Below are 27,223 nucleotides of genomic sequence, written 5' to 3' on the forward strand. Positions count from 1 at the left end.
AAGTCAAACCTGTTTGTCAATTCATCACTGGCTGACTGAGAGTGTGTCCCTACAGGAACATTTAGCTTTTGTCTTGACGCTGGGTTGAAAGAATAAATGTCTCTTGGAGGAGTGAGTCACGTCCAGGCAGAAACAATCGCTGGGTGAAAATTATGTAATACAATGCCTCGCCACGAGGGGACACAGACTGTCAGAATAATTAATAATCACAAAACTTTGTGTTACATTGAGTTCAGCTCGCCCTGCGAGAGGACAAAAGCTGTCTTTGATCCTACCAAGCAAAAGGCTTGTAAAACTCCACTGTGTAGGATGGGGAGCGACATGAGGGTGTCGGTTTCTTTGATGTATTGTAATCCACAGGAAGATTTTGTCTTGACCCAAGATCTACAAAGCGGAGAGGAGGCAGGGCCTGACCTCCCTCCAGGCACCCTTTCTTAGAACTGTTTTGTGACCGAGGGCAACGGCTGTTTACGACCTTTTCTTTGAACCAACCTTTTCTTTGAACTTTTTTGTAACCAAAGGCAGCGGCTGTTTACGACCCCCCTCCCTTAGAAAAAGCTGTTGCCATGTAATCAGGGAAAGTCCAAATAAAAGAGGAGGCGTACAATCTTTCGTCAGAGCGTGGTGGGACAATACAAAGAGTACAGTCCAGACGTTTCTCCTCAATTGAGCCAAATTGAATTCTGTCTCTGTTTAATTCCTTGCTTCTTGTCTTGTTTAATAGATGTCATCAGTGTTTGAACCTGACACAGACTGAGCACCGTACTTCCTCCACATGTCAATAGTGACATCACAAAAGTTCATATCAGTTTAGTTCTGCAAACGAGTTAAAGAAAGTCTGAAACAAGCACAGACATGCTGTAAATGTTGGGCGTCGGACAGATGTTTGGAATTAATGTTTCCAACTCTGTGAGGAAAGTTGGGATGGATGAGCAGCTGGCAACCACCGCCATCGGCTATCAATCGGTGTGTGTGTATTCACCACTGGCTGGATCTTTGCAGTGGTCACTCTCTTGATCGCACAATCTGACTGGACTGCTGTTTTCAGAGTTCAACTGCGTTCACAAAGTTTTCATCACCACTACAGCCGGGTTTGGGTGTGTATGCGTGGGTCTGCCTGTCTGTGTGTGTGTGTGTGTGTGTGTGTGTGTGTGTGTGTGTGTGTGTGTGTGTGTGTGTGTGTGTGTGTGTGTGTGTGTGTGAGTGTGAGTGTGAGTGTGAGTGTGTGTGTGTGTGTGTGTCGCTTGTGTAGCGGATCTGCGTAGTGTATCGATCTTGCCTCACTGCCATCGCTCTAAGCCGGGCGCAAACCCACGTCGCCCGAATGAGATGTAAGTGTGCTAGCCATTAGGCTAAAACCCAACAAAGCAGCTAGCACACCCTTTGAAGTTGTCAGGGAGAGAGGTTTACGAACGTAGACCTGGCGCAGCCACCCTGGCTGGACCCCGTTACACCCGCACTAGTAAAGAGTTAATTCCTGAAACTTACTGGGATTCCGACTGTGTTTTATTGACATCAGATCAACCACCCCAAAAGAATAGATACTCAAAAGTTTGCACTCCAGGCCCGCCATGACAATGTTTGGGCCGGAGGCACAACCCGCCACCACATTGGAGTCCATTTGGACACCACCCCGAAAGTGTACCTACTGTGCCGCGCGGGTGTTAACGGGTTAAAATCTACAGATTTGCGGCGATATATCTGCGTGTCCATTACGTGCCCTTGCGGTTCTGCCCCCGTTCTGCCTGTTTATATATATATAAATATATAGTCAGAAATTATGGTATGGTATGGTATGATATGGTATGGTATGGTGTTGTATGGTCTTTATTGTCATTGCACAAGTACAACAAAACTTTGTTTTCTGCACAAACCCGTTCAAGATTAGACAAACAAACAGTGTACAGGGTTACAGAACAGGAACGCTGATGGGTCGCCACAAGGCGCCCCGTAAAAGCTGGGAAAAAAGTCAACGCTGGGGAAGGATGAGTAAAAAAATACAATCTAGACTGGGCTCCTAAGGGGTGAGCCTGGAGTGGGAAAAAACTGTTGCAGTTTTGTTGGACAAGTTATCAATTTTCCATTTCCAGCTGAGCAGGTTATCAACACGGACCCCGAGGTTGATTGATAGTACCATGAATTGATTAACATGGATCCCGACTTAAACAAGTTGAAAAACTTATTCGGGTGTTACCATTTAGTGGTCACTTGTACGGAATATGGACTGTACTGTGCAATCTACTAAAGAAAGTCTCAATAAATCAAAGTCTGGTCTTTAAAGACCACTGGCTCGTGTGTAGTCACTTCCCTTGGGTCAAACATCCTCTTGTGTTTTCGCCACATTTAAAATGACATGGTTTTTGTCACACCACGTATGCAGAAGACTCACAATTGCTGTGCCATCTGCAAATTTGAGAAATAAGGTTATTAGGATATACTTTCCTGCAGTCAGGAAAGTGTAAAAATTATAGGTGAAAGTACACAGCCTTGTGGAACAGTGTTGGAAGTCTGACAGTCTGATCAACCTTCACTTGCTGTGTGCGGGTAGTTAAAAAAGAATACAACATTCAATCAGGGTAGTGTTGACATTGAAGTCTTTAATTAATCCATCCATCCATTTTTCCGCCGCTTATCAGAGTCCGGGTCGCAAGGGCAGCAGTCTAAGCAGAGTTGCCCAGACTTCCCTGTCCCCGGCCACCTCCTCTAGTTCTACAGGGGGGATACCGAGGCGTTCCCAGACCAGCTGTGAGACCTAGTCCCTCCAACATGTCCTAGGTCTGCCCCAATGTCTCCTCCCGGCCTGAAACACCTCACCAGGGAGGTTTCCAGGAGGCATCTGTAGTAGATGCCCGTGCCACCTCAGCTGGCTCCTCTCCACCTGAAGGAGCAGCAGCTTTATTCTGAGCCTCTCCCAGATGACCGAGCTCCTCAACCTTCAACTAAAATCAATAAATACAATTTGAGCATAAGCTTGAGTCTCTTCTAGATGCTTAGAAAGTTCCACATGGACTGAGCAGTAACACAACAAATGTTTCAAAACATTTCACAATAATCAAGGTCAGAGCTACGGGGCGAAGGTCATTGTTGTCTTTAGAACGAGGGGATTAGAAGCAAGAATAACCTGTTGGGTGTAGCAAACAAAACTGCCAGACAGAGTATGGCGTGAGGCAGGAATACATATCTCTCTGATTAGGTGAGCGTCCTGACCACTAATCAGAGGCAGGTGTAAATAATCAGCATCCATGGCAATAAGGAACACAAAAATAGGGGTGCTGAAAAAGAACTAAACAACTAAGGGAATATCAAACTAAACATGACATAATCCGGGTAACGGATCATGACAGTACCCCCCGCCGCCCTTTAAGGGATGGATTCCAGACATCCCAGAAAAACAAAAAACAAAAAAGTCCATCGTCATGGGAGGGCGGAGGGAGGCCTAGGTGGTGGGTCGATGAGCCCACTGGAAGTCTTTGTTTTGATGACTCTTTGTTTTCCATCCATCGGAAGAAGGTGCTTCATTCTACTCAACACTTTCTGGACTCTGGAGGAATACCCTGTGTCACCTGTGTCAAGAGAGTCAATCACTTCACCATAAAAGTAGGTGACAGTGTCATCACCAGGAAAGATGAGGTCACCTACCTAGGTTCCATTCTAGAGGCTAACCTTTCCTGTGATAAAATGGCAACCAAGGTAATCAAAAAGGTTAACCAACGAACGAGATTTCTCTACAGAATTTCCTCTCTGGTCAACAAAAGCACCTTGAGGATTCTGGCGGGAACTCTCGTTCAACCCTTTTTCGATTACGCATGCACCTCCTGGTACCCTAGCACCTCCAAAACCCTCAAATCTAAACTCCAAACATCTCAGAACAAGCTAGTCAGGTTACTTCTAGACCTCCACCCCAGATCCCACCTCACTCCTACCCACTTCTCTAAAGTGGGCTGGCTCAAGGTGGAGGACAGAGTTAAACAACTTGCACTGAGCCTAGTCTATAAAATCCGCTACACCTCCCTGATACCGAAGTACATGTCAAACTACTTCCTTAACGTAAATGACCGCCATAACCACAACACCAGGGGGTGCTCCACTAACCACGTTAAACCCAGATTCCGAACTAACAAAGGTCTTAACTCATTCTCTTTCTATGCCACATCAATGTGGAATGCGCTCCCAACAGGTATAAAAGAAAGGGCATCTCTATCCTCCTTCAAAACCGCTATAAAAGTTCACCTCCAGGCAGCTACAACCCTAAACTAACACCCTCCCCGGATTGCTAATAATCAAATGTAAACAATCAAATGCAGATTCTTTTTCTTATGCCTTCTGATCTCTCTCTCTCTCTCTCTCTCTCTCTCTCTCTCTCTATGTCCACTACTTGATGTCCATACCCCCCCCCCCCCACCCCACCCCCCCTCCACACTCCTGATTGTAAATAATGTAAATAATTCAATGTGATTATCTTGTGTGATGACTGTATTATGATGATAGTATATATGATAGTATATATCTGTATCATGAATCAATTTAAGTGGACCCCGACTTAAACAAGTTGAAAAACTTATTCGGGTGTTACCATTTAGTGGTCAATTGTACGGAATATGTACTTCACTGTGCAACCTACTAATAAAAGTCTCAATCAATCAAAAACCTCCGGCTCCGGCAGCTAGTCCTCTCCTGGGTGGCAATAATAAATTGAGTCATCAAACAAGAGTCAAGGCCTTTCATAGACTTTATGATATGCTGGCATCGTTGAATTAAAAAGATGGCAAACTAAATATTACATCATTACATAACAATATCACTAATACTTGGTTAATATTCAAGTCACCAAATGTAAATCAAGTTTTCTTGGCGCTTTTGAGTGGTTATTTATTAGGTTTTACTGGCGGAAAAGAGGACCTACCATTGGCTCATTTATGTTTATATACCAGTTAGCGTGCATTCAAAAAACATGTTTTCATAATGACACAGCTTGGCCACTGGAGGCCAGTGTTTGTCTAAACCAAGGGACAAAGTAGGTGTACTGTCAGCACCTGTCACATCACGCCGAGATTCAGTTTGACTTTTTTGCTGTTTTCCTGTGTGTAGTGTTTTACTTGTTTTCTTGCGCTCCTATTTTGGTGGCTTTTCCTGTTTTCTTGGTATTTTCCTGTATCAGTTTCATGTCTTCCTTTGAGTGCTGTTCCCCACACCTGCTTTGTGTTAGCAATCAAGACTATTTCAGTTGTTTTTATCCTTCTTTGTGTGGACATTGTTGATTGTCATGTCATGTACGGATGTACTTTGTGGACGCCATCTGCTCCGCACGCTGTAAGTCTTTAATGTTACTTTTTAATGGTACTTTCACTTTAATGTTACTTTTTAATGGTACTTTCACTTAAATGTTAATTTTTCACGGTACTTTCACTTTAAAGGCCTACTGAAATGAAATATTCTTATTTAAACGGAAATAGCAGATACATTCTATGTGTCATACTTGATCATTTCGCGATATTGCCATATTTTTGCTGAAAGGATTTAGTAGAGAACATCGACGATAAAGTTCGCAACTTTTGGTCGCTGATAAAAAAAAGCCTTGCCTGTACCGGAAGTAGCGTGACGTCACAGGTTGTGGAGCTCCTCACATTTCCCCATAGTTTACACCAGCAGCGAGAGCGATTTGGACCGAGAAAGCGACGATTACCCCATTAATTTAAGCTAGGATGAAAGATTCGTGGATGAGGAATGTGAGAGTGAAGGACTAGAGTGCAGTGCAGGACGTATCTTTTTTCACTCTGACCGTAAAGTAGGTACAAGCTGGCTCATTGGATTCCACACTCTCTCCTTTTTCTATTATGGATCACGGATTTGTATTTTAAACCACCTCGGATACTATATCCTCTTGAAAATGAGAGTCGAGAACGCGAAATGGACATTCACAGTGACTTTTATCTCCACGACAATACATCGGCGAAGCACTTTAGCTATGGAGCTAACGTGATAGCATCGTGCTTAAATGCAGATAGAAACAAAATAAATAAATCCCTGACTGGAAGGATAGACAGAAGATCAACAGTACTACCAAACTCTGGACCTGTAACCACACGGTTAATGCTGTACCGCCTGGCGAAGCCTAGCAATGCTGTTGCTAACGACGCCATTGAAGCTAACTTAGCTACAGGACCTCGACAGAGCTATGCTAAAAACATTAGCTCTCCACCTACGCCAGCCCTCATCTGCTCATCAACACCCATGCTCACCTGCGTTCCAGCGATCGACGGCGCGACGAAGGACTTCACCCGATCATTGATGTGGTCGGCGGCTAGCGTCGGATAGCGCGTCTGCTATCCAAGTCAAAGTCCTCCTGGTTATGTTGCTGCAGCCAGCCGCTAATACACGATCCCACCTACAGCTTTCTTCTTTGCAGTCTCCATTGTTCATTAAACAAATTGCAAAAGATTCACCAAAACAGATGTCCAGAATACTGTGGAATTTTGCGATGAAAACAGAGCTGTTTGTATTGGGATACAATGGTGTACCAATACTTCCGCTTCAACCATTGACGTCACGCGCAAACGTCATCATACATAGACGTTTTCAACCGGAAGTTTCCCGGGAAATTTAAAATTGCACTTTATAAGTTAACCCGGCCGTATTGGCATGTGTTGCAATGTAAAGATTTCATCATTGATATATAAACTATAAGACTGCGTGGTCGGTAGTAGTGGCTTTCAGTAGGCCTTTAATGTTACTTTTTAATGGTACTTTCACTTAAACTTTTTCATGGTAATGTTATTAAATGCAGAGAACGACTCTCTGCTCCACACGCTGTAAGTATTTGCTGTCGTCCAGCATTCTGTGTTTCTTTACTTTGAAGCCAGTTCAGTTTTAGTTCCGTTCTGCATAGCCTTCCCTAAGCTTCAATGCCTTTTCTTAGCGGCACTCGCCTTTTGTTTATTGTTGGCGTAGATACCTTTTTACCTGCACCCTGCCTCCCGCTGTCGTCTGCATATTGTGATCACGACACACCATGTTCCTCTCGGTGAGCTGTGGAGTCCCCCAAGGCAGTATATTGGGACCTTTACTGTTCCTAATATACATAAACGACATGTCATCTGCATGCGACTGTGAATTGTTTTTGTTTGCGGATGACTCTGTCTTGCTGGTATCCGGCAAGGACAAGTCACAGGTGGAAAAAATCCTCAGTGCTGAGCTCTGTAGAACTTGCACCTGGCTCGCTGACAACAAGCTATCCATACACTTGGGTAAAACAGAATCCATCCTGTTTGGGTCCCACATCAAACTTAAGAAAGTCAATGACTTCACCATAAAAGTAGGTGACATTGTTATCACCAGGAAAGATGAGGTCACCTACCTAGGTTCCATTCTAGAGGCTAACCTTTCCTGTGATAAAATGGCAACCAAGGTAATCAAAAAGGTTAACCAACGAACGAGATTTCTCTATAGAATCTCCTCTCTGGTCAACAAAAGCACCTTGAGGATTCTGGCGGGAACTCTCGTCAACCCTTTTTCGATTACGCATGCACCTCCTGGTACCCTAGCACCTCCAAAACCCTCAAATCTAAACTCCAAACATCTCAGAACAAGCTAGTCAGGTTACTTCTAGACCTCCACCCCAGATCCCACCTCACTCCTACCCACTTCTCTAAAGTGGGCTGGCTCAAGGTGGAGGACAGAGTTAAACAACTTGCACTGAGCCTAGTCTATAACATCCGCTACACCTCCCTGATACCGAAGTACATGTCAAACTACTTCCTTAATGTAAATGACCGCCATAACCACAACACCAGGGGGTGCTCCACTAACCACGTTAAACCCAGATTCCGAACTAACAAAGGTCTTAACTCATTCTCTTTCTATGCCACATCAATGTGGAATGCGCTCCCAACAGGTATAAAAGAAAGGGCATCTCTATCCTCCTTCAAAACCGCAATAAAAGTTCACCTCCAGGCAGCTACAACCCTAAACTAACACCCTCCCCGGATTGCTAATAATCAAATGTAAACAATCAAATGCAGATACTTTTTCTTTTTTCTTATGCCTTCTGATCTCTCTCTCTCTCTCTCTCTCTCTCTCTCTCTCTCTCTCTCTCTCTCTCTCTCTCTCTCTCTCTCTCTCTCTCTATGTCCACTACTTGATGTCCATATCCTCCCCCCCCTCCAAACCCCTGATTGTAAATAATGTAAATAATTCAATGTGATTATCTTATGTAATGACTGTATTATGATGATAGTATATATGATAGTATATATCTGTATCATGAATCAATTTAAGTGGACCCCGACTTAAACAAGTTGAAAAACTTATTCGGGTGTTACCATTTAGTGGTCAATTGTACGGAATATGTACTTCACTGTGCAACCTACTAATAAAAGTCTCAATCAATCAATCAATCAAAACAAAGCACTTAGCTACCTGCTGCCACCTACTGGTATGGCTACTGCTGAGCTCTAGACAGCACCGACACTCAACAAGGACACATTATTTGCGGGTTATAATTACTGCTTTGCATTAACCCAATAGGTGAAATGACATAATCACCCACGTTAACAAACACTGGTCTACACACGTCATCAGTTGGTGTTGGTGGTGACTGTGATGTTATGTTCCAGGGAATATAAGAACTACACTACCCAGCATGCAACGGGAGTTTTGAGCATGCGTGGTTGCCCCAGAAGTGTTGTTGTATGTGGCCATGCCGGCAGCTAGGATGTTGTTATGAAATGAAATGAAATAAGTTTATTTCGGTCATATGATCAACCATTAACCATTTTGTGTGACAGTACAGTACAAATTATACATATATAACAATCATACACATTTACACACAAAAAGAAAAGAAAAGAAAAAAGCATGACCGAAAAAGGAATAGGCTGAAGCCAAGGCTTATATTTGCCTATCCTATACCTTCACTGAAAATAAGATTACCTGGAACATCAACATTAAAAAGAAAAAAAAAAATCAATGGGATGAAAGTAATCGTTGCTATATTTTATAATTTTCAATTATTTCACCTTTCAATGTTTTCTTAAACCTTAACAAAGAAGTACATGTCTTCAACTCATCACTGAGCTTGTTCCACCATTTAACTCCTAAAACTGAAATACATTTGTATTTTGTATTTGTTCTTGCTTTACATATTTCGAAAACCAATATCCCCCGTAAATTATAGTTTACTCCTCTTAATTGAAATAATCTAAGAATACAAGCTGGAAGGCTGTTGTTCTTTACTCGAAACATAATTTCCATTGTTTTTAAAAACACAATATCTGAAAATTTTAACACATTAGAACTTATAAATAATGGATTGGTATGTTCATAGTAGCACGCTTTGTGTATTATTCTAATGACCCTTTTTTGAAGTTTAATTATTGGGTCTACGTTTGTTTTATAAACATTTCCCCAAACTTCAACACAATATGTTAAATATGGAAAAATAAAAGAATAATATAACATATGCAAACATTTCTTATTCAGCATGTGTTTTACTTTATAAAGAATAGCAATGGATTTGGATATTTTTCCCTTTATATATTCAATATGCGGTTTCCAACATAATTTATGATCAATTATTATTCCCAAGAATTTAGTTTCATATACTCTATCAATTTCCACTTGATTTAATTTTAATTTTGCTTCACAGTTTGTCCTTGCACCACTAAACACCATAAACTTAGTTTTCTTATCATTTAATGATAACTTATTAATATCAAACCATTTTTTTAGCTGAATCAACTCAACCTCTATTATCCTCTACACTTCCTTCAAGTCTTCTCCTGAACAATATACATTTGTATCATCTGCAAACATAATAAATTTCAATTTATTAGACACTGAACAAATATCATTTAAATATAGTATACATAACTTAGGTCCCAATACCGAGCCTTGTGGCACCCCACAAGTTACTCTTCTTGGCTGTGATTTAGTCTTATTAATTTCCACATATTGAGATCTATTGCTTAAATAACTACTTAACCACTGTTGTGAAACACCTCTTATGCCATAGTTTTCCAATTTTTGCAGAAGTAAGGAATGATCGATTGTGTCAAAAGCTTTACATAAGTCAATAAATACTCCAACGGTGTGTTGTTTCTTTTCTATTGCTGTAGCTACGTTTTCTACAAAGTCCATCACTGCTAGGGATGTAGATCGATTACTCCTGAAGCCATACTGCTGATCATTCAGTAGCTCATGTTTGTCAATGAACTGATCAAGTCTATTTACAAATAATTTCTCAAGAATTTTTGCAAATTGAGGTAGTAGAGACACAGGTCTATAATTTGAGACCATGTGTTTATCACCATTTTTATAAATTGGAATAACTTTAGCAATTTTCATTTTGTCAGGAAAAGTTCCAGTTGATAAAGATTTATTACATATATAAGTAAACGGCTTCAGGACACAATCCACCACTTCTTTAACAAGTGACATATCCACGTTGTTACCATCGACAGATTTTTTGTTTTTAAACTTTCTGACCACTTCTAACACATCACTTTCACAAACTCCGCCAAGAAACATTGAATTTTTAATGTCAGATACACGCTTGAACTTTTTCTCATCATTCATATTAAAATTTATATTTTTTGCCAAATTTGGGCCAACATTCACAAAAAACTTATTGAATTCCTCAGCTATTTCTTCTATATTTTCAATAATTGAGTTGTCATCTTTTACCAGATAAGCTGTAAAATCCTTTTTGCTAGATTTTTTAATCATTGTATTAAGCACATTCCAGGTTTCAATGATATTATTTTTATGTTTATGCAGCAATTGTTCATAATAGTTTGTTTGTTGCAGCCTCATGATACATGTCAATCTGTTTTTATACTTTTTATATTTGTCCTCATTTTCTATTGTTCGATGCTTAATAAATTCCTTGTAAAGCCTTTTTTTTTTTTTACAGGCTTTTACTAAACCCCCTGTTATCCATGGTTTCTCCCTCTTTTTAGTATTTTGCTTATATTCTCTCAATGGACAATGATGGTCATAAAGTGTCAGAAATATATCCAGGAATGTATCGTATGCTTCATTAGTGTCCTCCACAAAAACATTTTGCCAATCCTGATTTAAAAGATCAGCCTTGAATGCCTTAACTGCTTCTGGTGATTTTATTCTAACAAAGTTATTTATTTGTCTTTTTGTTTGTAAGTTTGTCTCCTTGTTCATTTGCATCACTGTAAAGACAGGCAAGTGATCACTTACATCAGTCACTAAGAGTCCACTTTTTCTATTCCCATCAAATACATTTATAAAAATATTGTCAATCAGTGTTAAGCTGTCCTTTTGTTATTCTGCTAGGTTTTACAATTAGTGGAAAGAAACTCAAGCTGAACATAAGATTAACAAAATCAGTGGTTTTCATGTGATCATTAAATTTCATCAAATCAATGTTGAAGTCACCACAAATCAAGATCACCTTATCATTATGTCTTTCATATAACTCAAACATTTTCTTATTAAATTGATCAATGCATGATCCTGGAGTTCTATAAATACAACTAATTAATATGTTTTTGGATCTTTCAACACTGATTTCAATAGTTACACATTCCATCAGATTGTCAATAGCAGTTGTCATGTCAGCAATCAGCCTACATTTGAGAGAGGACATCACAAACAATACAACACCTCCTCCCCTTTTGTTCATCCTGTTTTGCCAAAACATTTCATATCCCTCTAATCCATCCAGTAATTCCTTACTATCACTCAACCAAGTTTCTGAAATTGCTATTATGGTAAACCTTTGCTGTATTTGTTTAAGATACTCTTTAATTTTGGAAAAGTTACTGTAAAGACTCCTGCTGTTGAAATGAATCACAGAAAAGCCTTCCATTTTAACATTTGAATTAAACTGTTCATCAGTATAATACTCACAGTCCACTTTAGAGTCCTGATAGAAGTGAATATCTGGGTCAATGTTATTTTCTAACTCATAGCATTTATGATCATGATAGTCAAAAGACTTGAATTTTGTGCAGCTCATTTGTTCTTCCATCATGTTGCTTGTCCACACTGTTTCTCTGCACACAGTACACAATAAACAAGGAACATTTCCCCACTATTCCACTTGTTTATCATCATCATCTTTTTCATTGATATTGTTCAAGTTCCTTCAAGTCTCTGACCACTAATACTCTTGCTTGTTCTGGTGGACCATTCAATCTAATCATTACTTTACAGTTCCTTGTCCATGTGTCCTGGATTCGCTTTCCCTTTTTCAATATCCTGGCTTGTCTTGCAATTTCTGCGTTTCTCTTTGTGAGATGCTCATTTACATATACTCCTGTGCCTTTCAAATTTTTTCCCAGTTTAAGCATTTCAATTTTATGTTTTCTACTCACAAAACGGATGATGATGTTGGATCTGTTGTTTTGTTTCAGTGGAATGGTGTGGCATGCAGCTATACTAGAACTGCATACAGGAATTCCTTTGTTATTGAAGAATTTGATGACTTGCTGCTCAAGTGTGTGCAGTTCACCTCTTGGTGCACCTTCTCCCTCCTTGTCACCTGCTGTGATCCTTGCATAGGAGCGGTGGCTTGTCTCAAGCCCAGAAATCACCAGGTCATCCATCCTCGAGTACTGCTCTAGATCGTCCACTCTTCTTTCAAGTTCTTCAATCTTCTTGTGTTTGTCTTTGATAATTGCCTTCAGCTGCTTAATTTCATCAATTAAGTCCAGAAGGCCCGTTTGCTGTTTTGCTACTTTACTCAGTTCCTCTGACATGAAATTCAGAGACTTTTTCACCTCTTCCATTTCTTCTGCTAACTTCTTAGTCGCCATTGTTTAGTGAGGAAAAGTACTTTTAGAATCCAGTTGATCTTTCAAAATACTTTCTGATTCCAGGCAATCCAGTATTGATGGCGTGTCAATGCATTGGAGCACATGTCATCAAAAAGTCTCCAACAAGTCCAAAATCACGAAAATGATCCGGCAGTTTGATGTTTATCTTCCTTATAAACATGAAGATGTTGCTCTGCTGGATGGATGTGAACTTATTTTCAAGCTTTTTCATGAACTGTTGGAGCTGTGTCACCGAGTGATGAGTATGAGCACGCTTTATGAGTAAACGTTTAGAACTCAGCCAACACGCCTCGTCTGCATTATTGAACAAATAGACAGACAACACATGGTGTCAGAAGTGGCCGTGAGCAGCGTCGGACGGAATGTTTGCCACGAGGGAGCCACGAAAGACAAGCGGAAGGAAGATGTCTCCGGTCGCGTGAGGGAAAACGTGCGAAGGACGTCACATTTCTGAGGAGTTTGCTACGTGTGTGAAGACTTTGAGCGGCGGTAAAGTGACACAGAGGACAAAGGACAGATTGAACAAATAGAAGAAGATCTTGTGCCCGAGTTGGAGGAAACCCAACAACACAAAGAGCTGTGGAGTCCCGGTAACTTACCCCAAAGTGCAGTCATGGAAAAGCTAAGTCCACCTAGCCCAATGCTACTAACTGCTAATCTTGCCGATAACTGGAAGCATTTTAAGCAAAGATTTAATATATATTTAGCAGCAAGCGGAGCAGGAGGTGATAATGAAAAGCCGAAAGCTCATATTATTTTGCATGTTAATGGAGAAGATGCTTTGGACATATATAATAGCTTTCAGCTGGAAGAAGCTAATTTGACTCTGGAACAGCTAATGACAAAGTTTGAAGAATACTTTGTGCCTCGTCAAAACGTGACATTTGAGAGGTATAAGTTTTTCACACATGACCAAAAGCAAGAAGTACCTTTTGATCAGTACATGGCAGAGCTTCACACGCTAAGCAAAACATGTGAATTTGACACTCTGAGAGACTCATTAGTGAGAGATAGGATTGTTTGTGGTACAATGGATAATGCACTGAGAGAAAGACTGCTTCGAGAAACTGGGCTTACGTTAGATAAGTGTGTCAGTATGTGTAGAGCAGCTGAGACCACCAGAGCTCAAGCAAAAGAGCTACGGAGAGGAGAAACAACAGTGCATGCCATACATAGGATTGTATGACTGCTCGCCGTCTGTTCGCTGTTGCGAAAAAGGCTAAGTATCGCTCTATCTGTGTGCTTTTAATTGTTCTACAGCTTTCTTTATCACTTCTCAAACATATTTAGTGGTACTATTTAACTTGCAAATCACCCGATCTCTGTCCCACCACCCTTTCCTCAGCTAGCTAGCTGCTAGGCTAGCACGGAGAAAGGCAGCGCCGGTCAGAAGGTAAGTAGGAAGCTACTCCCGCACACCGCAACCACTTCCCTGAGGACAGCAGGAACTTCACTCGGTGACAGAAAACACTGTGAGTAAGGGCTTCCTGCGCGTCTTGCACCTTACTCACAGAGAGGTTGGCTCTGCTAGAGGGCCGTGTCCGCCAGTTAGAGCAGAGTAATGTCATTACTTTAGATGTTGCGGACACATCTGCTAGCGTTAGCTGTAGCGAGCTAACTAGCCCAGCTTGTAACAGTCCTAAGTGGCCTACAAGCTACGGTGTACCGGTTGACACGCATGATAGATTTAGCACTTTAGCTAGTCCTACACCCCAGTCTACCGGGCACCACACCTTAGTCATAGGGGACTCCATCACCCGAAACATAAAGCTTAGCAAACCAGCCACAATAAAGTGTATCCCCGGGGCCAGAGCACCTGACATTAAAGCTAATCTTAGGGAGCTAACTTGCAACAGGCCTAGTAAACACGTACGACAGGCTAATCGCACCACTAATTATGCGAATATAGTTGTACACGTTGGCTCCAATGACACTAGAATGAGACAGTCAGAGATTACAAAGAGAAACATAGCCAGGACTTGTGATCTCGCCAGAAAGATGTCCAGGCATCGAGTAATTGTCTCTGGCCCCCTGCCTGCGAGAGGCAATGATGAGAGATATAGCAGATTAGTCTCGCTTAACAAGTGGCTGACTTGCCTCTGTAGGCAACAGGGACTAACGTTTATTGATAACTGGCCCTCTTTCTGGGGCAAACCAGGCTTGCTGATGAGAGACGGCCTTCACCCTAACCAGGAAGGCGCCATCATCCTGCCTAGCAACATAGACTACTGTTTAAGTCTCACTTGACTGACTACACTAGAGCAAGCCCGGTCACAGGCAATTACAATGTCTGTTAGTCCGGGTGAGGAGTCAGTTAAGCTAGAACTAGCCAGCGCCAGGCTGGATAATCCATGTACGCATAGCAATTCTCTTAGAATAATACACAATTCACATAATGTTTTTTCTGTTGTGTCTGTGTCAGAGGTGGACATGCATTCTACTGAGGTGGCAAATTATGATATGTCCAGTCTATTGCAGCACCAAGCAAACAATCGGAAAATTCCCGTCATATCAATTCCTAGATATGGTCGAAACTATTTAAAGTGCACTACGCATAATAAACGCAACATTGTTAATATTGCTACTACAGATAATCTTAACAAAAACTCGTCAAAACAGTCCAATACCTATAATATGGGCTTTTTAAACATAAGATCATTGTCTCCCAAGGCGTTATTGGTTAATGAGGTCATTAGAGACAACAATCTTAACGTCATTGGTCTTAGCGAAACCTGGCTCAAACCAGACAAATTTTTTGCGCTCAATGAGGCATCTCCTCCTAACTATACGAATGCGCATGTTGCCCGTCCTCTTAAAAGGGGAGGGGGTGTCGCACTAATATACAATGAAAATTTCAACCTTACCCCTAACCTAAATAATAAATATACATCGTTTGAGGTGCTTACTATGAGGTCTGTCACACCGCTACCTCTTGACCTGGCTGTTATCTACCGCCCCCCTGGGCCCTATTCGGACTTTATCGGTGAATTCTCAGAGTTCGTTGCTGATCTAGTCACGCACGCCGACAATATAATCATAATGGGGGACTTTAATATCCATATAAATACCCCATCGGACCCCCTAAAAGGCGCACCCCATGGTTTACACAAGAAATTAGAGCTCATAAATTATCATGTAGAAAGCTGGTACGCAAATGGCGCGCGACTAAACTTGAGATTTTCCATCAAGCATGGAGTGATAGTGTTAGGATCCGCTGCTCGGATCACCGTTTGTTTACAGTTTAGTGTCACGTGTGTTTTGTTTCTGTTGCCATGACGGCAGATTTTGCTCACCTGCCTCTGGTTAGTGTTTCGGGACGCGCACCTGTTGCCCGAGCGCTAATCAGAGGGCTATTTAGTCTTCGCCCAGGCAGCACTCTTCCTGGCTTCCTAATTTGCTTTCATGCAACAAGTTACGACCACTTTGTTTCCTGCTAGCTCTCATGCTACATTATTTTGCTTGCTAGCTCCCATGCTAGTCGTTTTTGTTTTTTCTGTCTGATTTGTGAAAATAAATCATTTTCCTACCTGCAAGCTGTGTCCGAGCCCGTCTGCATCATTGGGAGAACACCACCGCACCTCGATGCGACCAGGTCGTAACAGTAGGAAGCCAGCAAGAAGAAGTTCTCCCGCAACGAGCACGTCGGAGGAGATGGACGAAGGTGCGTGGATGGTGTTGCGAGCAATGGAGGCGGAGACTCTCCGCTATTCCCCTTCGGAGCGCCAGGACCTGATATGGGGTCCTAACGGAAGGTTGGTCCCAATCCACTCTGTTTGGCCCGAGGACATCGCCACACCTCCGCACCACCGGACGCGTCAGCGAAGACGGAAGCCACCAAAGAGGTCTTCACTTCGCTGCCAAGACGCGCCACTCCCACAGACTCCTCCACCGGTACACAGTAAGCAACATTCAGCCCAAGACTCCCCTCCTCAGATGTTTGGAAACCCAATTGACCATTTCGCCAAACATTTCACCAATTGGGCTGTCAGTCAGCTGGAGACCCACACGGATGACGTCATCCCGCCCACTGTGGATGACGTCAGAGACGAAGAATTTTTTTTAAAATCTTCTGCTCCTTTTTGTCAGCCACCCCCTAAGGACTTTAAATCTAAGATAAAACATTATCAGGACATTTTTGTGAAATGTAAATCTAGTCAGTCCCGGTCACCTGACTTTCTAGCTCCACCCCCAGTGACTATTGCTCCGCCCACTGCACATATTTTTTCCCCCTGTGCTCCCACCCAGTCTCAAGTGGGGAGTAAGAAGAGACATTTTGGACAATTTAGAGGAGAGGATTCTGCCCTCCACCTGACCACCCTCCACCCACCCTTGAAGACGGTTCCAGTCCGCAAGGAGCGCGTCTGGGATCCGCTTTTTGAGGGGGGGGCTAGTACTGGGAGCTGTGCGAGTGGGGTGGCACAACGGCGTGCTAAGCCGCAACCTCCTGCTCGGCCACCGCCACCTGTCCTTCGGCGTGCTAAGCCACAACCTCCTAGCCGGCCGCCACCACCGGTTTTTCGGCCTGCTAAGCCGCAACCGCCAGCCAGGCCACCTGCACCTAAGCTAGCGCCAAGGCTAAGGCTAGCACCAGCTCCACCACAGGTTCCAATACCTGCACCTCGGCTGGTTCCCACACCAGTACCTGCACCTCGACTGGTTCTCACACCAGTACCTGCACCTCGGCTGGTTCCCGCACCAGTACCTGCACCTCGGCTGGTTCTCGCACCAGTACCTGCACCACGGCTGGTTCTCGCACCAGTACCTGCACCACGACTGGTTCTCGCACCAGTACCTGCACCACGACTGGTTCTCGCACCAGTACCTGCACCACGACTGGTTCTCGCACCAGTACCTGCACCACGACTGGTTCTCGCACCAGCACCTGCACCACGACTGGTTCTCGCACCAGCACCGGCTGCCACGACAGCGACTCCGGCTGCCACGACAGCGACTCCGGCTGCCACGACAGCGACTCCGGCTGCCACGACAGCGACTCCGGCTGCCACGACAGCGACTCCGGCTGCCACGACAGCGACTCCGGCTGCCACGACAGCGACTCCGGCTGCCACGACAGCGACTGCGGCTGCCACGACAGCGACTCCGGCTGCCACGACAGCGACTCCTGCTGCCACGACAGCGACTCCTGCTGCCACGACAGCGACTCCTGCTGCCACGACAGCGACTCCTGCTGCCACGACAGCGACTCCTGCTGCCACGACAGCGACTCCTGCTGCCACGACAGCGACTCCTGCTGCCACGACAGCGACTCCTGCTGCCATGACAGCGACTCCGGCTGCCACGACAGCGACTCCGGCTGCCACGACAGCGACTCCGGCTGCCACGACAGCGACTCCTGCTGCCACGACAGCGACTCCGGCTGCCACGACAGTGACTCCGGCTGCCACGACAGCGACTCCGGCTGCCACGACAGCGACTCCGGCTGCCACGACAGCGACTCCGGCTGCCACGACAGCGACTCCGGCTGCCACGACAGCGACTCCGGCTGCCACGACAGCGACTCCTGCTGCCACGACAGCGACTCCTGCTGCCACGACAGCGACTCCGGCTGCCACGACAGCGACTCCGGCTGCCACGACAGCGACTCCGGCTGCCACGACAGCGACGTCGACACCTACCGCTTCCACGGCGACGTCTCAGCGACCTCGAGTGGTCCGGCTGCGCAAGCAGCTCTCTCAGAGGACTCAGAGGCTCATTGTCATTTCTGTATTTTTTTTTTTTTAAATTTTCGCTAACTGCTTATTTGCTATTACTTTTACCATCATATTTGTACATGTCGTATTTGCTGATGTTGCTCTGTTGTTGTTGTTGTTGTGTTTGCTGTTGTTGTTTTTGTCTCCCTGTCTAATCCCCCTCTTGTCCCCACAATTCCCCCCTCTGTCTTCCTTTTTCTCTCTTTCTATCCCCTCCTGCTCCGGCCCGGCTGCACCAAATGATAATATAAATACATTTAATAAAGTCAAAATACAAGTAAGGCAACAAGAGAAGTATCCTACACTTCTCTTTTGTAAAGTAAATCTGAACAGCCGATATGGGCATCTGCATCTGCTATATGATTTGCCCGAGAAGCTGGGCAGGACATTATAAAAAAAAATAAAATAAATAAAAAAAAAAAAAAAAAAAAAAGAGGACTCAGAGGCTGCTGAAATTCTGGCGCCACTCACGCCCACCTTCTCGGCGGCCACGAATGTGGCCTTACCGTGGTCGCCCGCCTCGCCCGCCTCGCCCGCCTCGCCAGCGGCAGCGGCGTTCCATTCGCCGCCGCCACCTGACCCTTCCCCGGTGGATTCGGGGACACGTGGCCTGGCGACCCACCACCAAGTCACCCCCCCGCCCGCCCTTGACTCATGAACTATTGCTTGTTTTTTTTTGGGTTCCAGTTGTTTTTTTGTTTTCAAGGGACATCTGGAATCTGTCCTTTTAGGGGGGGGTACTGTTAGGATCCGCTGCTCGGATCACCGTTTGTTTACAGTTTAGTGTCACGTGTGTTTTGTTTCTGTTGCCATGACGGCAGATTTTGCTCACCTGCCTCTGGTTAGCGTTTCGGGACGCGCACCTGTTGCCCGAGCGCTAATCAGAGGGCTATTTAGTCTTCGCCCAGGCAGCACTCTGCCTGGCTTCCTAATTTGCTTTCATGCAACAAGTTACGACCACTTTGTTTCCTGCTAGCTCTCATGCTACATTATTTTGCTTGCTAGCTCCCATGCTAGTCGTTTTTGTTTTTTCTGTCTGATTTGTGAAAATAAATCATTTTCCTACCTGCAAGCTGTGTCCGAGCCCGTCTGCATCATTGGGAGAACACCACCGCACCTCGATGCGACCAGGTCGTAACAGATAGTTTAATAACTTATAAACGCATGCTTACCTTAGCTAAAGCTAAATACTACTCAAATCTTCTTTCGCCTCAACAAAAACGATCCTAAATTTCTGTTTAGTACAGTAGCATCGTTAACCCAACAAGGGACTCCTCCCAGTAGCTCCACCCACTCAGCAGATGACTTTATGAATTTCTTTAATAAGAAAATTGAACTCATTAGAAAGGAGATTAAAGACAATGCATCCCAGCTACAACTGGGTTCTATTAACACAAATACGACTGTATATACGACGGATACCGCCCTCCAAAATAGTCTCTCTATTTTTGATGAAATAACATTAGAGGAATTATTACAGCGTGTAAGTGGGATAAAACAAACAACATGTTTACTTGACCCACTTCCTGGGAAACTTATCAAGGAACTGTTTGTATTATTAGGTCCATCAGTGTTAAATATTATAAACTTATCACTTTCCTCCGGCACTGTTCCCCTAGCATTCAAAAAAGCGGTTATTCATCCTCTACTCAAAAGACCTAACCTCGATCCTGACCTCATGGTAAACTACCGACCGGTCCCCCACCTTCTGTTTATTTCCAAAATTCTCGAGAAAATTGTCGCACAGTAGCTAAATGAACACTTACTGACTAACAATCTCTGTGAACCTATTCAATCCGGTTTCAGGGCTAATCACTCTACGGAGACAGCCCTCGCAAAAATGACTAATGATCTATTGCTAACGATGGATTCTGATGCGTCATCTATGTTGCTGCTTCTTGATCTTAGCGCCGCTTTCGATACCGTCGATCATAATATTTTATTAGAGCGTATCAAAACATGTATTGGTATGTCAGACTTAGCCTTGTCTTGGTTTAACTCTTATCTTACTGACAGGATGCAGTGCGTCTCCCATAACAATGTGACCTCGGACTATGTCAAGGTAACGTGCGGAGTTCCCCAGGGTTCGGTTCTTGGCCCTGCACTCTTTAGTATTTACATGCTGCCGCTAGGTGACATCATACGCAAATACGGTGTTAGCTTTCACTGTTATGCTGATGACACTCAACTCTACATGCCCCTAAAGCTGAACAACACGCCGGATTGTAGTCAGCTGGAGGCGTGTCTTAATGAAATTAAACAATGGATGTCCGCTAACTTTTTGCAACTCAACGCTAAGAAAACGGAAATGCTGATTATCGGTCCTGCTAGACACCGACATTTATTTAATAATGCCACCTTAACAGTTGACAACCAAACAATTACACAAGGCGACTCGGTAAAGAATCTGGGTATTATCTTTGACCCAACTCTCTCGTTTGAGTCACACATTAAGAGTGTTACTAAAACGGCCTTCTTTCATCTCCGTAATATCGCTAAAATTCGTTCCATCTTGTCCACTAGCAATGCTGAGATCATTATTCATGCGTTCGTTACGTCTCGTCTCGATTACTGTAACGTATTATTTTCGGGCCTCCCTATGTCTAGCATTAAAAGATTACAGTTGGTACAAAATGCGGCTGCTAGACTCTTGACAAGAACAAGAAAGTTTGATCATATTACGCCTATACTGGCTCACCTGCACTGGCTTTCTGTGCACTTAAGATGCGACTTTAAGGTTTTACTACTTATGTATAAAATACTACATGGTTTAGCTCCAGCCTATCTCGCCGATTGTATTGTACCATATGTCCCGGCAAGAAATCTGCGTTCAAAGAACTCCGGCTTATTAGTGATTCCCAGAGCCAAAAAAAAGTCTGCGGTCTATAGAGCGTTTTCTATTCGGGCTCCAGTACTCTGGAATGCCCTCCCGGTAACAGTTAGAGATGCTACCTCAGTGGAAGCATTTAAGTCCCATCTTAAAACTCATTTGTATACTCTAGCCTTTAAATAGACCCCCCTTTTTAGACCAGTTGATCAGCCGTTTCTTTTCTTCTCTCCTCTTCTCCCCTGTCCCTTGCGAGGGGGAGTTGCATAGGTCCGGTGGCCATGGATGAAGTGCTGGCTGTCCAGAGTCGGGACCCCGGGTGGACCACTAGCCTGTGCATCGGTTGGGGACATCTCTGCGCTGCTGACCCGTCTCCGCTCGGGACGGTTTCCTGCTGTCCCCACTATGGACTGGACTCTCACTGATGTGTTGGATCCACTGTGGACTGTACTTTCACAATGTTATGTCAGACCCACTCGACATCCATTGCTTTCGGTCTCCCCTAGAGGGGGGGGGGGGGGGTTACCCACATATGCGGTCCTCTCCAAGGTTTCTCATAGTCATTCACCGACGTCCCACTGGGGTGAGTTTTTCCTTGCCCGTATGTGGGCTCTGTACCGAGGATGTCGTTGTGGCTTGTGCAGCCCTTTGAGGAACTTGTGATTTAGGGCTATATAAATAAACATTGATTGATTGATTGACATAAAGAACAATGGAAAAACAAAATGGGTACCAAACAAAAGGATCAAAAAGACAAATCTATGGAATTTAAATGTGGTAAATTTGGAGGCAGCCACAAGCCAAAATATTGTCCTGCATATGGAAAAACATGTAACAACTGTGGAAGGAGCAATCACTAAGCAAAGTGTTGCAAAGCAGCTTCAAGAAACAAAGTTCACACAGTTGAAGAAGATGATGATAAGGAGGAGTTTATTGTCAATGTGGTGCAAGCATGCACAATTGAAAAAGAAGAATGGATTGTTCCAATTACAGTGAATCAGATGACAATACCATTCAAGTTAGATACAGGTGCTCACGTTAACCTGCTATCTTTGGAAGATTACAAAACACTGACTGTAAAGAGCAAAATCCATCCAGTAAAAACCAAAGTAAGTGGAGAACGAGTTCCTGTTAAAGGCGGATGTATTGCAACTTTTAAACACAAGGGTCGACAAATGAGAGCACAGCTACTGATCGTGGATATGAGTGTACAACCAATCCTGGGACTCAGTGCATGCACAAAGCTCAATCTTGTCAAAAGAGTGTTTGTGGTGACATTTCAAGAAACTACAAATGCTCAGGACACACTCATGGAAGAGTATAAGGACTTATTTCAAGGACTTTGATGTCTACCTGGACTACATAAAATATGTGTAGATAAAAATGTGTTTCCTGTTGTGCACCCGTGCAGGAAAGTCCCATTTGCTCTGCGTGAAAAACTGAAAGATGAACTAGCGCAAATGGAAAAGTTGGGAGTCATTAAAAGAATAGATGAGCCAACTGAATGGGTCAGCTCGCAGGTTGTTGTGCAAAAGGAAACAGGTGCCCTAAGAATATGCTTGGATCCAAGAGACCTAAATAAAGCAATCAGAAGAGAGCACATCAGGTTACCAACCAGGGAAGAGATCATGGCACAATATGCTGGAGCAAAATGGTTCAGCAAATTAGATGCTTCATCAGGTTTCTGGCAGATGAAGCTTGACGAGGAGAGTTCAAGACTGTGCACATTTAACACCCCGGAGGGCAGGTACAGGTTTCTTCGTCTACCATACAGCATCTTGTCAGCGCCTGAAGTACATCATAAGACCATTCACATGATTTTTGAGCACATACCCGGAGTTGAGACAATGATGGATGATATCATAGTGTGGGGCTCAACCCGAAAAGAACACGACGAAAGACTGAGACAAGTGCTAGACAAGACAAGGGAGGTGAACCTGAAACTTAACAAAGAAAATGTGAGTTTGGAGTGAAGTCACTTACCTTTGTGGGAGATGTTGTGAGTGAAGAGGGCGTGAAGCCAGACCCAAGAAAAACTTCAGCAATCAACAACATGGAAAGGCCAACCAATAAAGATGAGATCAGACGTTTCCTAGGGATGGTCACCTATCTTGCCAAGTTTGTCCCAAAACTGTCAACACAGTCAGCACCTCTCAGGAGTCTTCTTGAACAAAAGAATGAATGGATATGGTCCCACGAGCAAGAACAATGTTTTCTGAAACTGAAAGAGACTCTTACACAGGAGCCCGTGTTAAAGTTTTATGACCCCGAGAAGAGCACCAGATCTCGGCAGATGCATCGCAGTACGGCCTGGGAGCAGTGCTACTGCAGCAACATGAAGAGCAGTGGCTACCTGTCGCCTATGCATCCAGAGCACTGACAAGTGCAGAGACCAGGTATGCTCAAATTGAAAAAGAACTGTTAGCAAGTTTGAATGCATGTGAGCGTTTCCATCAATATGTATATGGACAGATGTTTCAAGTGGAAACCGATCATAAACCGTTGGTGTCTATCATGAACAAACCATTGAATGACTGTCCAGTACGAATACAGCGCATGCTAATTCGACTGCAAAAATATGACGTGCACATGATATATACACAGGGAAAATATATGTACACAGCCGACACATTGTCTAGAGCAGTGGACAAGAGAGAACTTGCAGACAGTGAAAATAGCACAGAGATACAGGCCTATGTAGATATGGTAGTGACATCTTTGCCGGTGACTGCAGACAGAACAGAACAAATACGGAAAGAGACTATTGCAGATGAAACTATGAAATAACTCAAGAGCACAGTACAGAGTGGATGGCCTGACAACAAAAAGGATTGCCCCTTGAAAATACAAGACTAGTGGAATTGTAGAGCTGAGCTTACAGTGGTGGATGACATAGTGCTAAAAGGGAGCAAATTTGTTATTCCGTACTCACTGCGCAAACAAATGCTCGAAAAGATACACGAAGGCCACCTCGGTGAAGTCAAAGGAGGGCTAGAGAAGTAATGTACTGGCCAAGGATCAATCAGGATATTAGCCAAACAACAGCGTCATGTGGAGTTTGCCGAACTTACAGGCCAAAACAACAAGCTGAGCCACTGATGACTCATCCAGTGCCCCACAGACCTTACTACAAAGTAGGAACTGATCTATTTGACTTTGATGGAAGGAGCTACGTGGTAGTCACAGACTACTTTTCAAACTATCCGGAAATTGGAGCGTTGCAGTCAATAACAAGCAAAGCAGTTGTCAGTTATTTAAAGACTGTTTTTGCCAGTTCCATGCAAACTGTTTTCCGACAATGGTCCCCAGTTTTCTAGCTGTGAGTTTGCTGCCTTTGCCAAGGAATGGGGGTTTCAACACTCCACATCAAGTCCAACTTATCCAAAGTCCAACGGCTTGGCAGAATGCTCTGTAAAAATAGTAAAGAACTTGTTAAAAAAATCACAGGACAAAGATGACTTTCAGAAAAGTTCACTGATCTACCGGAGTGCACCTCTACAAAATGGACTGTCACCAACCCAAATGCTGATGGGTAAACGCATTCGCTCCAACCTACCAGTCAACGAGGATTTGCTGACACCCAAAGGCGCACACAAAATCAGACATACTAAGGATGTACAAAAAGCGAAGCAAAAACAGCTGCATGACAGAACGGCAAAACACCTGCCTATGCTGAGGCCAGGAGACGTCGTGCGTCTCAGAGACATTTCTACAGGCACTTGGAGACAAAAAGGACAGGTGGAAGAGGAAGTTGCTCCACGTTCGTATAGGATCCAGATGGAAAATGGACCGACTCTGAGAAGGAACCGCACGGATCTTCAACTACAGCTGACTGAAGGCAACATTGCAGCTCAGGAAAAGGCTCAACAGGACTCAGCTGGACCTGCAGAACTTGCTGACACGGAGCCTGACCTTGCTGACCAAGGACTGACAGCAGTGTCCGCGTCACCTGCTGTTGAGAGACTGTCTAACTCTAGACCGAAGAGACATGTTCAGCCACCTGAGAGGCTGATTGAGACTTGTTAAGTGTTGACATAACTGTTTGTTATGATGCTTTGTTTCTTTGTTGAAAGAGATGTCTATGAAGACAAAATTATATGGTTGCAAATGTGGTTACAATGCTAAAAAAAAACAACACTTTGTTGAGTTAAACACTTTTTCTTTATAGGGGGAAAGATGTGATGTTATGTTCCAGGGAATATATGAACTACACTACCCAGCATGCAACAGGAGTTATGAGCATGCGCGGTAGCCCCAGAAGTTTTAAGATTAAAGATTAAAGTACCAATGATTGTCACACACACACTAGATGTGGTGAAATTTGTCCTCTGCATTTGACCCATCCCCTTGGGGAGCAGTGGGCAGCAGCAGCGCCGCGCCCGGGAATCATTTTGGTGATTTAACCCCCAACTCCAACCCTTTGTTGCTGAGTGCCAAGCAGGGAGGTTATGGGTCCCATTTTTATAGTCTTTGGTATGACTCGGCTGGGATTTGAACTCCAACCTACCGATCTCAGGGCGGACACTCTAACCACTAGTGTTGTTGTATGTGGCCATGCCGGCAGCTAGGATGTTGTTATGAGCACGCTTTATGAGTAAACGTTTAGAACTCAGCCAACACGCCTCGTCTGCATTATTGAACAAATAGACAGATAACACAGTGACATCATCATGGTGACTCACCTGCGGCTTCCCTTTGAACGGGAGGTGTGACACGGGCCGAAGGCGCTGCTTCTGCCTGGGCCGGCGGGGGCGGGGGGGAAAACCCAGACGATGTCTTGTACTACATGATGACAACAACGCACAACATTATTGTCAATGCACACCTTCCGCATTTTTGCCATTTCCACTGTCAACAACAACAACAAAAATGATTGGTCAACAGAAAACCAGCCACATCACTGTGTACTAGAATGTTGGGTTGCACATTACTCATTTTTTAACTCATATTTGTTTATATGTAAGAGACGAAAACTACAAAATCAGCAGGGGATGAAATAATTACAAACCCCAAAAGCAGTGAAGTTGTCAGGTTGTGTAAATGGTAAATAAAAAGAGAATACAACAAATCCTTTTCAACTTATATTCAATTGAATAGACTGCAAAGACAAGATATTTCATTTTCACACTGAGAAACTTCTTTTTTTTTTTGCAAATAATCATGAACTTAGAAATTAATGGCAGCAACACATTGCAAAAAAGTTATCAGAGGGGCATTTTTACCAGTGTGTTACATGGCCTTTCTTTTTAACAACACTCAGTAAAGGTTTGGGAACTGAGGAGACACATTTTTGAAGTGGAATTCTTTCCCATTCTTGCTTGATGTACAGCTTAAGTTGTTCAACAGTCGAAGCCACGCTGTTGTAACACGTGGCTTGGCATTGTCTTGCTGAAATAAGCAGGGGCGTCCATGATAACGTTGCTTGGATGGCAACACATGTTGCTCCAAAACCTGTATGTACCTTTCAGCATTAATGGTGCCTTCACAGATGTGTAAGTTACCCATGGCTTGGGCACTAATACACCCCCATACCATCACACATGCTGCCTTTTACACTTTGTGCCTAGGTTCTTTTCCTCTTTGGTCCGGAGGACACAACGTCCACAGTTTCCAAAAACAATTACAAATGTGGACACGTCAGACCACAGAACACTTTTCCACTTTGCATCAGTCCACTTTAGATGAGCTCGGGCCCAGTGAAGCCGGCGGCGTTTCTGGGTGTTGTTGATAAATGGCTTTGGCTTTGCATAGTAGAGTTTTAACTTGCACTTACAGATGTAGCGACCAACTGTAGTTACTGACAGTGGTTTTCTGAAGTGTTCTTGAGCCCATGTGGTGATATCCTTTACACACTGATGTCGCTTGTTGATGCAGTA

At 43.7% G+C, this 27,223-nt stretch overlaps 1 protein-coding gene across 3 annotated transcripts in view; it reads right to left on the reverse strand.

Annotated features, from left to right (window-relative positions):
- Nucleotides 1-2,579: 2,579 nt before the first annotated feature.
- The window catches only part of LOC133664775 (E3 ubiquitin-protein ligase TRIM47-like), a 121,838-nt gene continuing 97,194 nt past the window's right edge, over nucleotides 2,580-27,223 (reverse strand). For all 3 annotated transcript variants that reach the window (XM_062069676.1, XM_062069677.1, XM_062069678.1), the window contains exons 6-8: nucleotides 26,030-26,129; nucleotides 4,649-4,674; nucleotides 2,580-3,563 (exon numbers count right to left, since the gene is read on the reverse strand). In XM_062069676.1, the coding sequence (XP_061925660.1) occupies nucleotides 3,415-3,563; nucleotides 4,649-4,674; nucleotides 26,030-26,129 (275 nt within the window). In that variant the 3' untranslated portion in view covers nucleotides 2,580-3,414. The remainder of the gene's footprint in view (nucleotides 3,564-4,648; nucleotides 4,675-26,029; nucleotides 26,130-27,223) is intronic.

The sequence above is a fragment of the Entelurus aequoreus genome, linkage group LG14 (genome assembly GCF_033978785.1).
Source record: "Entelurus aequoreus isolate RoL-2023_Sb linkage group LG14, RoL_Eaeq_v1.1, whole genome shotgun sequence".
In the NCBI taxonomy this organism is placed as follows: Eukaryota; Metazoa; Chordata; class Actinopteri; order Syngnathiformes; family Syngnathidae; genus Entelurus; species Entelurus aequoreus.